This window comes from Sylvia atricapilla, chromosome 21 (assembly GCF_009819655.1).
Source record: "Sylvia atricapilla isolate bSylAtr1 chromosome 21, bSylAtr1.pri, whole genome shotgun sequence".
In the NCBI taxonomy this organism is placed as follows: domain Eukaryota; kingdom Metazoa; phylum Chordata; class Aves; order Passeriformes; family Sylviidae; genus Sylvia; species Sylvia atricapilla.
The window spans coordinates 2379749-2393402 of NC_089160.1; the positions used below are offsets into that span (position 1 = coordinate 2379749).

At 44.4% G+C, this 13654-nt stretch overlaps 1 protein-coding gene across 5 annotated transcripts in view; it reads right to left on the reverse strand.

The window, feature by feature from the left end:
• Positions 1-11488, reverse strand: part of ATRX (ATRX chromatin remodeler) — a 66913-nt gene extending 55425 nt beyond the window's left edge. For 3 of the 5 annotated variants that reach the window (XR_010745187.1, XM_066333922.1, XM_066333921.1), the window contains exon 1: positions 11283-11488. Coding sequence is in view for 3 of the 5 variants with exons in the window: in XM_066333922.1 (XP_066190019.1) it covers positions 11283-11473 (191 nt within the window). In the remaining 2 variants the exon portion in view is untranslated. Of the gene's footprint in view, positions 1-547; positions 598-11282 lie in introns of those variants that run through there. The other 2 variants (XM_066333924.1, XM_066333923.1) reach the window with 2 other exon arrangements.
• Between the last annotated feature and the right edge of the window lie 2166 nt (positions 11489-13654).

Consider the following 13654-nt stretch of genomic DNA (forward strand, 5'->3'; position numbering starts at 1 on the left):
TGAGTGAAATAGTAGGTGCAGCCTTATTGACAAAAAAGCATTAAAAGTCTATTTTAAGTCACTTTTCACCATTTACAGTTACTGACAACATTCAGCAAAGTCAGAGTGGTAATGCTGCTGACGTGAAGACAGCAAAAAATTAATATTCTACTTGTCAGAGACCAGATAGGTAAGAAGAGTAAAATCTTATTTTATTACTAAAAATGTCACCTTTTTGAAACCACTAGAACTAACAGAAGAGTTTCACCTGCAAACTTAGAATCAAACAGGTCCAGTGAATATGACAGTGAAGAGTTCAGTGAATATGACAGATCCACTGAATACGGAAGCTGCAAAACTTGTATTAAATCTACCATCTACATACATGTTGTGTGCTGGTAATTTTGTAAGAAACCACCGTGCAGGACCAGATCATCCCTTTGATGATCTGTTTGAGCGCTGATGAATAATTCATAAAAATAATCCCCTGGCAATTTTCACTAGACACTTTTAGACCTCAGGAACAGCCCCTGAGTACATCACTGATCACAGTAAAAAGCAACAACACCTCGATCCCAGGCTTGCCTTAAGAAGCTGTTGCATTTCATAACCCCCATGTTACCCCCAGGCATTTTACATCGTTTATTTCTCCCAAAACTCCTGCAATTTCCTAGGACAAGGCACTTCCAGCTGCCCCTACCCAAGCCAAGGATGGTCAGCTCAGTTCAGGAGGTGCCACTGAGCTGTTTGCTCCCTGCCCTCCTTATCAGCCCTCTGGAATCTGCAGCTGCTCTGTCCTGACTCATCACCCCTTATCTGCTGCTCCAGACACTTTTCCCACTCCTGACCTACTCTATCCCCAGCAGAAGTGAGCCCAGATGAAGGATAAAGCTTTCCACCCTTCCCACTCTTTGTTTCCCCATTCATTTCAAAATAGTCTTCTCATAGCAAGAAGAAATTACCTTTTCTGTGCCTGTTTTATTGGTTGTAAGAATTTTTGAATATTCAACCTGAGCAGTCACCTTTACCATCACTACTGTTTCTCTGAACATGTAAATTTATTAACTTCTCACTTTCAATTTGCTATTGCTAGAAAAAATAAAATCTCATTTTAGCAGAAGGACGTGCAGGTGAATGCTCTCTTGAGCCATGAGTGAATATCCTCACACCAAAGCCAGTGACTATTCCAACCAGTGAAAGTAACCACATAAAACAGCATATACCATCCATTAAAAAAAAAAAATCATCTGTAATTTCTTTAAATCTCCTGAGGTATTCAAAATTAAACAAAAATAGCACTTTGCAATGAAAAGGTTTTCTGCATAAGTGAAGGGCACTTTCCTTTTGAGACTACATATGTACCATCAATCACTGGAGCAAGTCTGAAAGAGCAGAACAAAGCTCTTTAACTCTCAAGAGTGCCTTAAAATTTTTCTCTCAATCTGTCCAAAAGTCTTTCCCTCTAATTACTGGACTCATGCTGCTACACAACTGCCAGTTCCCTAATCTTGGGCTTCCCTTTTTCTCATGGGTGGAAGGCATACTTGGAAAACATTACAGAAGATGATAATGGTACACTGCAGTCTTAACAGCTTGCAGGCTCTCCTTTAGAAAGGAGATTTAATGACAATTTACTCGCATTAAGTGAAAAAAAAAATTAGAGTTGTTCAGAATTATTTGATAATAAAAGCATATAAAGAGATTTTATATCCATTCCAGATGGTCCGAAGAAATAAAGCACATTTAGTAAGGCCACAAGAAAGTACATCTTTGGTAGTAAAAACAACAACAGCAAAAAAGCCACACATGTGGAATTCTGCTCATTTAGTTTATAAATAACTTGTTTTGGTAACAGCATTTTAGCAAGAAAATGGGAGCTACAGATGAGTTTAGTATTAGTGTTGTCATTACAGAATGAATTCAGAATAGTATGCGTCTTTGTGACTAATACTTGGAATATTATCTACTACTATTCATTAACTCTTATCCTAATTAACGTAAAATTATCATTTTCAGAGCAAAATGTTCTTGCTGATAACCAACCAAAAAAGATGATATACAAACTAGTCCTAAAAAGTCTTCTCAACTTGCTTTTTCTCTGGATTGTTCATCATTTTGTACCATAAGCCTTTGTTAAGGAATACCAGGTCAAATCTAAGTAAAGGTGTTACACTTAATATACTTCACTAGAGAGAAATGTTAATTTAGGGCAATGCTTTATCTGGTTTTGTACAAAACCAGTTTTATGTTGTTCATTTATACTTGAGAATAATAATCTATTGTTTTTGTTTAAAACTTCTACTGTAAAATGCTTATTCTTTGCAGTACAGACCCAGCCACTGTTGAATTGATCACAATCTATAAATGTGTGGTTTTTAATAAACACAGGAGCCTAAAACTGTAGAATCATCTCTGAAGCACTACTGAGGCAAACAGGCTCCTCTACACTGACAGTCCCCATGCTCTTTATTAGTGTTTTCACACTTGAGTTTTCTGAGCAAATGGCTTCCCCACCACTGTAGAGCTATTTCAACACTGCTCAGCCTAATTAAAGCAGGACTGAAAGGGAAGGTGCCCTGCTATTATTGGTTTGCCCATGAACCTGATTTGTGACCTTGGGAGCTGCCTCGGAACGCACCATTCCTCACCTACATCCAGAGCAAACGCTGTTAAAGCAAACAATAAATGCCTGGCCCTTACAAGCCATAATATCCATGATAACAAACAATAACCACGATAACAAATCACCCAAAGCAGGCAAATTACCCATAAATGAGTCCACTAATAACGAGACTAAATAAAGAGCCAGACAGGTTGTGTCCTAATCTAGACATAACACGCTTCATTCCAACTGGCTGTTGAGAGCAGTTCCCTGGATGTTGTTACCTGTACCAGGTTTTGTAGTGGGGGGCTACAGGGCTGACAAACTTCTGTGCAGAGATGCCAAAAGCTTCCCTGATGTCCAGCTGAGCCAACAGCAGCCTGCTCCAAGAGGGACACGCTGCTGGTCAAGGCTGAGCCCCTCAGCAGGGCCCACAGGGCCTCTGGGATTATATATTTGGGAAGGGAAAAAACCTGCTGCAAAACAGCAGCTGGAGAGAGGAGCAAGTATGTGACAGCAACAACCCTGCAGACACCGAGGCCAGGGGAGAAGGAGGGGAGGAGGCACATCAGGGTCACAGGAAGGATGGCTTAAGCTTTAGCTTTCATATTCTCCAGATTCTGCACTGCATTAGAATGTAACTCTGAACTTCATACAAAGTGTGAGCAGGTTCTCCTCACAGCTCAGTCAGACAAAACAATCCTTCTCCAGCCCCAGAACCAAGGACACCACTGCAGCTTCAGGCCCCAAAAGTGCAGACAACAGTGAATTGAGGAGAGCAAACTGGGAGGATGGGACTTCATTACCTGAAGCTGTAATTGGACAATTAACCCCAATATTGAAATGGACCAAAACTTATAAAAGTGTGAAAACTGGTCCATCTTGGGTGTAGCCACAGCCAGGCTCTTGTACTGCCCAAGGTGGATCCTTTGAAAGCCTTTTTAATAAACCCCTACTTTATTCCTTTAACACTGCCCAGCCTCTGTTGCAGCTCAGCCTCTCAAGGCATCAGGAGGAGCCCACACCTGCTCAGGGTGAGCCCACGGGAACCCTCCACTGGAGCAGCTCCTTCCTGAAGCCCGTGGGATGGGAAAGGACCACGCTGGAGCAGTTTGGGAAGAGCTGCAGCCCATGGGAAGGACCCACATGGGAGAAGTCCATGGAGAACCATCTCCCATGGGAGGGAGCCCACATGGAGGAGTGTGATGAGCTGGACCACAGCCCCCATGCCCCTGCACTGCTCACCAGGAGGAGGCAGAGATTCAAATAAAATTGAACCTGGGAGAAAGGAAGGCTGGGGAGAAGGTATTTTAACATTGGGGATTTATTCCTCATTACCCTACTCTGATTGGATTGGCAATAAATTCCCCAAGCTGATCTCCCCAAGCAGAGTCTGCTTGCCCATAATGGCAATTGCTGGGTGCTGTCCCTGTCCTTATCTCAACCTGAACTTCTCATTGCCCTCCCAGCTGAGGAGGGGCAGGGACACACTGGGAACCCACCTCAGCCCCTGTGCCAGCTGACTGTGCTTCCCCAAAGCAAATCACCTCACCCTGGACAAATTAAATTTTAACAAACAGTTTTTATTTGGATCCAATTTGCCACACACTCACAAGGTCGTATTTCTTCTGAAGGCAGGTGAGGTGATGAAAATTCATAACCAGGGCAGTGGAAGGAGCAGCACTGACCACTTCAGCAGCAAACCCAGGACACACTGGACTGCTCCCTGAAACTACACTGAAAACCTTGTTATTGCACTCAGTTCCTATTTGCTTTCTTCAGACACTTTAAAAGTACAGGTGGGGAATATCCCAGTTATTGCCAACATCTGGAACAGTAATTTGAAAGCTGCATTTTCTTAAAACAAACACCTACAAACTATCACTCTAAACAAATCCCCCATCTGCATTTCATGTGGCTCCTGAAAGTGGCACAGGAGTCCTTTCCAGCTTTTATCTATCCCAATGCTGACAAATATGCTTTTTTTAACCATATGCCTTCCTTAAATTCAACACTTGTCTAAGATTTTTCCATGTTTAAACTTTTAAAATAGTTCAAGGCACAAGTTTTTTAAATTCATGTTTACAGTTGCTTCAAATTAAGTCTCAGTCTTTTTTTCACCTTTGAAACCGAAACACTACAGAACAACTATAAAGCAGACAAAATTAAACAATCCTTAGGAAAAATAATTAAAGAAAAATAAAACCAGATGTACTTTTAAACTGCTGGTCTGTAGACAACTGTCCTGTGCTTCAGACTGTGTCCCTGTGTTAACAGCAGAAATTCAACAACCCACAGCAAAACTCTCAATATTTATTGAGCATGGTGGCAAAAGAGGCTACTCCTGAGCCTTGATATAATCAGGCCAGTATTCTGTCACCTGCAAATCTCCATGAAAGTTTTTGCTGATGAGAAGGAAAACAGTTAGAACTGGCCCAATTTAAAGGTTTCAGTCAAGAGGGTAGAGCCTACATTGTTGTTTCACATAAAATATGTCAATATGTCAACACATGAATGAAATAGCTTAAAGCTGTGGGAGTGAAAGAGGATAAAACCTCCAGTAGGAGTTGTTTCATTTTCTTATCTCAATTTAAAAAAAATAGAGTGAAAACACCACATCTGCCATGTCATAAGAAACCTACTTCTATCAGAAAAAATACAAAACCAGAAAACAGAATCAGCCTATCATTATATTACTTGAACAAGTAAAAGATGGTTTTAGAATGGCAAGGAAACAGAGCACTTCATCCCAGTGTTTGTCTTTTAACTCAACAATGGTTTTCTGCAGGCAAAAGCAACATGACACTGTAAGTCCTGGATCAGATTGGTATTTTAGACCTTACTTATTACACTGAACAGCAATTCTGCCAAACCAAGTGAGGCTTTACACTCAGGAGTCACAATCTGTTTGTGCTGGCATGAAGCAGCTCTAGTGGCCAAGGACACAAACCCTCAGACCCTGCACACACCTGGTGCCACCCACACTGAGCCCTCTCCTTCCTCCTGCACCCCACACCAGGGACTTCTGAGCTCAGTGCAAGCCCCAGCACGAGCAGAGACAGGTACAGGTCACCCGGGCCAGTGTCCAGCCAAGGCTGGAGTGACTCCACAGATGGAGGCCCCAAACCTTGGGGTGAGCTGCTCATGTTTGACCATTATCACAGAAAAACACTCCTCTGGCGTTTAGGAGGAATTGTACCACATTGAACCGACTGGATCAGATACATCAGAAAATAGCTGAACACTGAAGCTCTGACTGAAAAGAGATGGAGGCACCCAGCACTTCATCAGAGGCTCTGCACTGTCTTGGTTTGGGAAGACAGGTATTTGCTAGGGAAAGCTGAAGCTTCCCTTGGAATGGAGAATGTAAACTACTACCACCTTTTTTTTTTCCAATTATAATTTTTTCAGTTAAAAGCTTTTAGGCAAAAGATTGTGGAAATAGAAATAGCAGTTCTTTACTGGTATGTATAAAACACGCAAACAAAACAAACAACAACAACAAAAAAACCTACAGCATTGATAACAAAAACGGTACCAAGACCTTCGAGGACTTTGCTTTAGAAAAACCCAGGGCAGCTTGGTCTTGGTGCTTTTGTAGGATCCTCAGAGCACCAAGGTGGAACAGAGAAAAAACAGTCTGGGTAGCTGTGGAGTGGCAGGGTGTCCCAGCAGGGCAGGGGATGCAGGGTCACTGCAGCAGAGGAGCAGCGCTGATGGAACCACGATGGCAGGGCAGGGCTGGCTCAGCTCTCACAGGGCGGCAGAGAAACACAGAATTCCAGGGTGAGCAGATGATGGCAAGATTTCCCAAGACTGGACTGCAGTGAAATCCTCCAGCAGGAGCACCAAGCCAGCCGTGCCTTCTCCCCGAACGCCGAAAACCAGAGAGAGAGGCTACCTGAAGCTCTGCCCTTCACCTGCCTCAAAACCCCACCCTCCTCCGAGCTTCGACCATCCCTTTGTTTTGTCAAATAGCCTTAAGTACGACATAGTCTCCTTGGTAACTTATGGGGAAAAAATTCTTCAGAGCAAAAAGGAACAAAAGCCCCAACACGGCACCTAACACTTTCTTAACACACACTCAATTTTTAACTTTGTTTAGAACTGACTTTTAATCCATGGGGGCTTAATCAAGGGATCCCTGGTACAGTTGAAGACACTCAATGATGTGGGTGAAGTAATTTTGGAGTATAAATACAGCATAACAGGTTCAGACAAGTAAACAGAATTATCTTCCTCCAGACACTCAAGGGGAATAAGAAAGCAACAGTTCAAAGTCACTGAGAGACCCTTTATTCTGTTCAAGGAGGATTACACAGTTTCTATCTGTTGACATGGTGTGAGTTATCACACTTCATTCACTAAAAAGTGAAAAAAAAAAAAAAAACCCAACTTCGTTTTTAACCTGTTTCTTTAATGGGATCTTTAAAAGAACCCAGACAAGCAACATCATCACAAACCCACAAGGCAAAAGTAAGACAAACAATGTCATTGTTAGGTTGGTTTCAGTGCCACACTGAAGCGCAACTTCAACTGTGAAACACCCTGCAAGCTGAAAAAGACTGAAGCCACCACCTGAAAATCTAAACACAACATTTTCACCTTTATGAGACAAAAACCATGCAAAGTGCACACCTTCCTCTGCTGATTGAGAAAAGGAAGCTCAGTCTAGCACATGCAACACACAAACCAAGCTGTGTTTAAAATGCTTAAACGCTCTCTGTGAGAAGGAAGGGCAACACGACCAAGAGCATCAGGGACCCCAAACTCTAAAAATGCTTTTTGCTTCATTTGCCTTCTGCTCCCTGGGGCTGGTCACAGGTTCTCCACAAAACCTCCTTCAGGACCAGCTCTGCTGAGAATCAAAGCCGGGCCCTTCAACTCTCCCACATTCTCCCAATCACAGCTGCCACAGCTTTGAGGGTTGTAGCTCATCCCAAGGACAGGGTTTTATTTTCCAAGAGAAAAGCCATCTCAGCCTCAAATTTATTGCTTATTTTTTAGTTTTGCTTTACATAACAGAGGCATTTGCCCAACAAAGCTTCTAGGATGAACCCATTAAAACCTACAGTTGGACCCACTCAGACAGAAATTTCTACAACTATGCAGCTTTTGGACTTGCAAATAAACTGCTTCAATGGCACTAGCTGACATTGGTCAGAAACCTGTGTCATCAAGTTCCTGGTTTTTTTTTCAAGGTTTCATTCCTTTTCTAACAAAAAAAAACCCCAAACCCAACACAAACCAATCCATCACCCACCTTAAGTGATAAATACATTTCATCTCCTTTATCCTCTTCCTTTAGTAAATAAATCAGAGCACTTCACCTCTTTTAAAGTCAACATAAAACCTTCCATTATATTTGCCACTGAATTTCTACAGTTTCTCCTGCTGCCACACCAAGGGAAACACGTGCCACTGACCCATCCATGAACTCCTTCATGTTTCCACATCACCTGCAGGCAGGAGCTGAGCTCCAGTGATACAAAATGTGATTTCAGGAGGTTCAGCACTATCCTTAGGCCTTCCCTTTATAAAAGACACTCCTGGTAATCCAATTTAAAATGTACTTGGTCACAGGCTGCAGACATTTGTTTTTATGTTGAACACAGCACATTTTAGCATTATTTGGGTATTTTCTTTTGGTGAGGTAGAGGCAAATAAAAAGCACTCTCTTTCCTATCCTTCAAGCAGAGGGGACAAGGAGTTAGTCTGTAACAGAACTGAGAATTTCAATTCTCACAATGTTAAAGTCACCCTGTTGGGGAATCTGTATTAAATGCCCCTCTAACACACCAAACTGTTTCCTGGAGAAGATACCTTCAGTTGAGCCCTATAAAGACCCTGACACGAAGTTTGCAAAGCCCCAAGAGAAAGCATTGCACAAAACCAGGAATAACAAAGTCTCTGAAGTAAGTTCCCGTCCCAGAGAATTTCATTTAAGCGCTGCAGTTATTGGTTTTGGGCCACACCTGGCACAGAAGATGACACAGTTTTGCTCTTCTTCAGGAAGAACCGAGGAATCTGCCTGTGCCCATTCCAGAACAGTGTGGAAGACAGAGAACTTTCACTGGCCCTTCAGGGAATACAGAAGATTGGTGTTGACTTACTTCCAATTATATCATTGTGGCATCAAGTAACACACCTCAAACGGCCCTGCAATATCACTCAGAACAAAGACATTCATCTGACTCAAAAATGCAGACGATTTCACAGAAACTTTAAAAGCAAATGGCCAATATAACGATGCAAGGTGAAAAATCTGGATTTAAAAAAAAAAAACAAACAAGAATAAAGCCTATTTTGCCAACTTCAAAAAACAAAACAAAACCAAAAAACCTACATTGATTGACTACCAGATAGTTCAAGTGAGGAAGATTTGCTATGCTTATTTTGTACAATGTATAAAGTGGTAGGAACAGGTTAGGTCACTATGACAAAGACTCATCTCTTAAATAGGAAAGGACAAGGGAAAAAAAAAAAAAAAAAAAAAAAAAAAAAAAAAAAAAAAGTAGTTTTTGGGGCAAAAGCTATTGAGGCATTTTTATAAATATTTACAGAGGCAGTACTTTTTATAAGTTTCTCAGGAGGTTACTCCAGTTTTCATCATTCTAAATTTCTCATTTGGTACATGGGAGGCTCCAAGGATCTTAATATTAAATAAAACTATTCTTTATTTATTCTTTTAACGAAAGTTTAAAACTTCTCCAGGAGCAGACTAGTATTGATTGATGATTTTTCTCTGAAACACTCTAAGTCAATCTTCCAGAAGTGCTGGGAATAGATTTTCCATCCAAATTCAGCTTTTTTGCACATCTTTCCAAGAATTCTAACAGCAATCACCCAGTCCTTTATTTCTGCACACCTCTGACATGGAGGAAAGTGCAGAGAGCAGAGGAAGTGACAGAAACGCTGACAGCCAGCAGCACTTGTGGGGAAAGGGAACAAGAGGAAGACAGGGTTTTTCTCTTTCATTTGCTTCTCCCCAGCTCCAGGGTTAAGAAGAACTGTGTCCAGGGCCAGGCCCAGCTCCTGCACAGACCTTGTGAATACAAACAGCTCAGGATGAGCTCTACACGGGATGGGAATTGTAAGAAACACTGAAGCTGAGTGAGAACTGATCTCATGAACAGAAGGAAAGTTTGGAGCACCAAAAAGTTGTGATGTCTGCTTCAAAGCAGTTTGGCACAGGGCTGCTTGTTGTGTGGGCAGATCCCACCCAGAAATTGCACACGCTCTCAGATCTGTTCTGTCCAGGCTTTTTGATCTTCGAGGTCACAAATAATCTGAAATAATCCCATCCTCTCTGCAGGTAATCTAAGAATTGCATGGAAAATGTATGAGCTGCTGTATCCTCTTCCTCCAAACAGCCTCGTGCTATTAATGCTAATTGTTGCACCAATAACATCAGATTTGGGAAAGCATTTAGTACAAACCCTGCATATTACTGACCATGAACAAGTGTTCAAAAAAAAGACAAGATTACAGACAACAGGGAAAAAAATATGAGAACCACAATAAGACAAAAAGCCAAGTGGTCCAAATGGAAGTGCATTTTTCAGAATATAAAATACTAATGAAGACTGCAAATCACTCTATAAATATTAGTAACTCAGATCTTTTTGTTCTACAAAAATCAAACTCTACGCTTGATTTTCAAGGGCTGGAGAAGAAAAAGGAGAAAGCTCCTTAATTAGGACTTCAGTCTACACAGCAAAATAATCACTCCAACAAAAGTTGTTTAAACTGTCAAAGAACTTCAACAACACAGAGGGGAGAAAGTAGGAGCGAGAAGGAGAAAGGATGAGAGATGGACAATCCCTGTCTTACAAAGTAAGAAAGAGAACACGCAGAAGAAACTGCTAACTGCTGGGAAGTCATGCACCAAATAATGTGTATTAGCAACGCTCATGACCTACATCAGCATGTGATCAGCATCACTAATAATGATTATCATCAAACCCCTCTTTTTTCTAGATTCCTAACTGGAAATCTTGAGACCTCAAAACCAAGCAATATGAAAGAAGAGAAAAAACACTGTAACTTTTGTCTGAAACGACACAGTAGTTACGAACTCCTCAAAATAAGGCGAGAGGTGAAGATACACAAATATGACCGCAGAAAAAACTTTACCCGAGGCTCAGCACTAAAGCCAGAGTGATGAGTACTAAAGACACAGCGCTGCTTCTCTAACGCGGTCCGAAGATGTGCGCAGCATTTGTGTGGGTCAAGCCACAACACCTCAGGGCTCGTGTAGCGCCTCAGGCACGAGGGATGTCTGCGGGCGATGGACTGCGGGGGTCAGCGCCCCGGGGATTCACACAAAACCGAAAGCACACAAAGACAACTATTAACACTTTAACATGGCGCCTCTCCCAGCCCGACTTCCCGGGGGTTTTTCAGTTAGCGCCGTTCAGCCCAGGCCCGGACCGAGCGGCCCGGCGGCGGCGGCCTGCGCCCGGCTCGGGCTCGGCGGAGCTTCCCCGCCGCGCTCACACGTGGGGCGGGGGCGGCCCCCGGGCCTTCCCCCGGCACGGCGCGGTCCCGTCCGCCCTCCGCGCCGGGCCCGAGCGCGGCGCTGCTCTTCCGCCGCCATCCCGCTTCCCGCCCTCGGCCGTCCCATCATGTCTGCGCCGCACCGGGCCCGGCCCCGCCCCACCCCGCGCGGCCGCCGCGGAGCCGCCCGGCCCGGCCGTACCTCACGGGCTCTGCGGTCATGACTCCGCCGTCGCTGCTCGGAGCGGAGCTGCCGCCCGGGCCGGGTCCGCGCTCAGGCGCTGGGCGCAGACAAAGCCGCGGCCGCCGCCATCGCCCGCCCCGCCGCCATCTTATCGGAGGGAGCCTGAGGGGACCGGCCTCCTGCCGCCGTCCTCCTCCGCCGCCTCCCATTGGCTCACGGCCGCCCACAGCTATTTTCTGATTGGCCGGCGCCGCGCCGACGGTTGCTAGGGCAGTTTACGTCACCGTCCCAACATCCCCCGCGCTGATTGGCTGGGGCGGGGCTGACGTCACGCTGGCGTCATGGACCGACGCCCGTGACATCATTTCGTAACAAAGTGCACTGACGCCTGTGCCCAGCAGGGGGCCCCAGCGCGCGGCTGCGGCCATGGCGGCAGGAGCCCAGCGCTGACACATCCCGGGGATGGACAGCGGGAACAGGAGCCGGTGTCACACCGGGGACACATGCCATGTCACTGCAGGAGAGCTGCGGTGCTGGGTGACTCCACGGCCTCAATTCAACCACGGCAGGTCAGTCACAGCCTCTAGACACAACACCCTAGTGAAGAGTAACACGGAGCAGATGCACAAACTCCTAGTAACGGCACCACAACGACCCTCCTACTCCACGAGGATCCCCAGAGCAACTGTCCTCCTCTGCAGGGATCACCAGAACCACTCTCCTGCTCCACGAGGATCAGCAGAACAACTGTCCTCCTCTGCAGGGATCTCCAGAACAACTCTCCTGCTCCATGAGGCTCGGCAGAACAACTCTCCTGCCCCACAGGAGACTCCCCAGAACCACTCTCCTCTTCTGCAGGGATCCCCAGAACAAATGTCCTCTGCAGGGATCACCAGAGCAACCCTCTTTCTTCATGAGAATCCCCAGAACAACCCTCCTCTCCTCTGCAAGATCACCACAACCACCCTCCTCCCTGAACAGGATCACCAGAATGACCCTCAGCCTCTCCAGGATTTATCATCCTGACTCTCCTCCTCCATGAGGATCACCAGCAGGAACCAGCCCTGGAAGCAAGCTTGGGAGCAGAGTTTCCCAAGCACAGAGACAGCAAGACAGGGATAACATAAAACAGAGGCAGGTTGAAGGTGAGCAGCCCCAAGTAACCCTGCCTGGGGCAGCTTCAGCCCAGCTTGGCTACAACTCGTCCTTTTTAATCAGAGAGTTCTCTAGATCAGGAAATTCATCATTGGCAGCTACACCTCAGTACTCCAAGACGATTTTCCCTGCTGGTACTAGCAGCTTCTACACTCCTGTCAGATGGTACAATGTCGTGAAAGGAGGAGGATTGGAAGGCAGCCCTCTTCAAGGGAAAGTTCTTGCAGGCTTTTGTGAGAAGATGACTGAACTCGGTAAGGGTTGTGTGTGAGCTTCCATCATCACACAGGACCAAAACAGAAGACCAAAGCCAAGCCCAGTATGACACAAAATCTGAAACAGTAAGTGTTATCCACTTACTGTAGAGAAAACCAGTTTTGAAAATTAACTTCTTTTTCTGCAGAAACTAAAGAATAAAATGTACCCACTCACCTGGTTTCATAAAGCAACTTAAACATGAGAAAATACCCAAGCAAATCCCCCCTAACACCCATTTCATTCTGTGACAGTAGAATGAACAGCACTTTCACACTTGAGCACATCCAGCTTACACATCTCCTAGGGAAATTCTCCAAACAGGTCTAAACACAATTTGCTTTACAATGTAACATCTTGCCCAAGAGCTGCATTCTCTATCTGCTGAATTTAGTAATTCAGTAATAGCAGAGAGCAGATTTAGCAGCAGCTTTCAGAGTTTTACCAAGCCCTGTCTCATGTTGGAGACACCTGCCTTCTCACTCGAGTTTAGGAGAAAAGAAATCTGTATTAACTGAGTGTGACAGATTCCATTAAAATTGCCAAAAGCCATTCTAGGTGTCCTGCCTCCAGTGAGATTCAGGGAACAGGAAGCATTACCCAGTCTTACCTCTGCATTAGGGTCCCAACTGTGTGATTAAAATAAGAACACAAAACATTCATTTTCCTCCTCAAGGGATTTAGTCAGCATTACCAACTAATAGCCCACTGATTTACAATAACATAGATTTATTACTATTGCTCTGTAATATTTTATTCTTTCACTATTTCCTTGGGGAAGGTATTTGAAAGCAGTTTAGAAACCTAAATTTAATTGCCTCCAGTTCATAATTCCTATCTGAAGTCACACATGAAAAAGGAAACCTACTGTGAGAAAAGGTCGAGATAAAGTAAAAATGGAAATGTTTCCCTCTCCCAGCAATTACTCCAGAAGACAAAACCTGACGTGATCATGAGGTTGTCAAAAAAACAGATTAGAG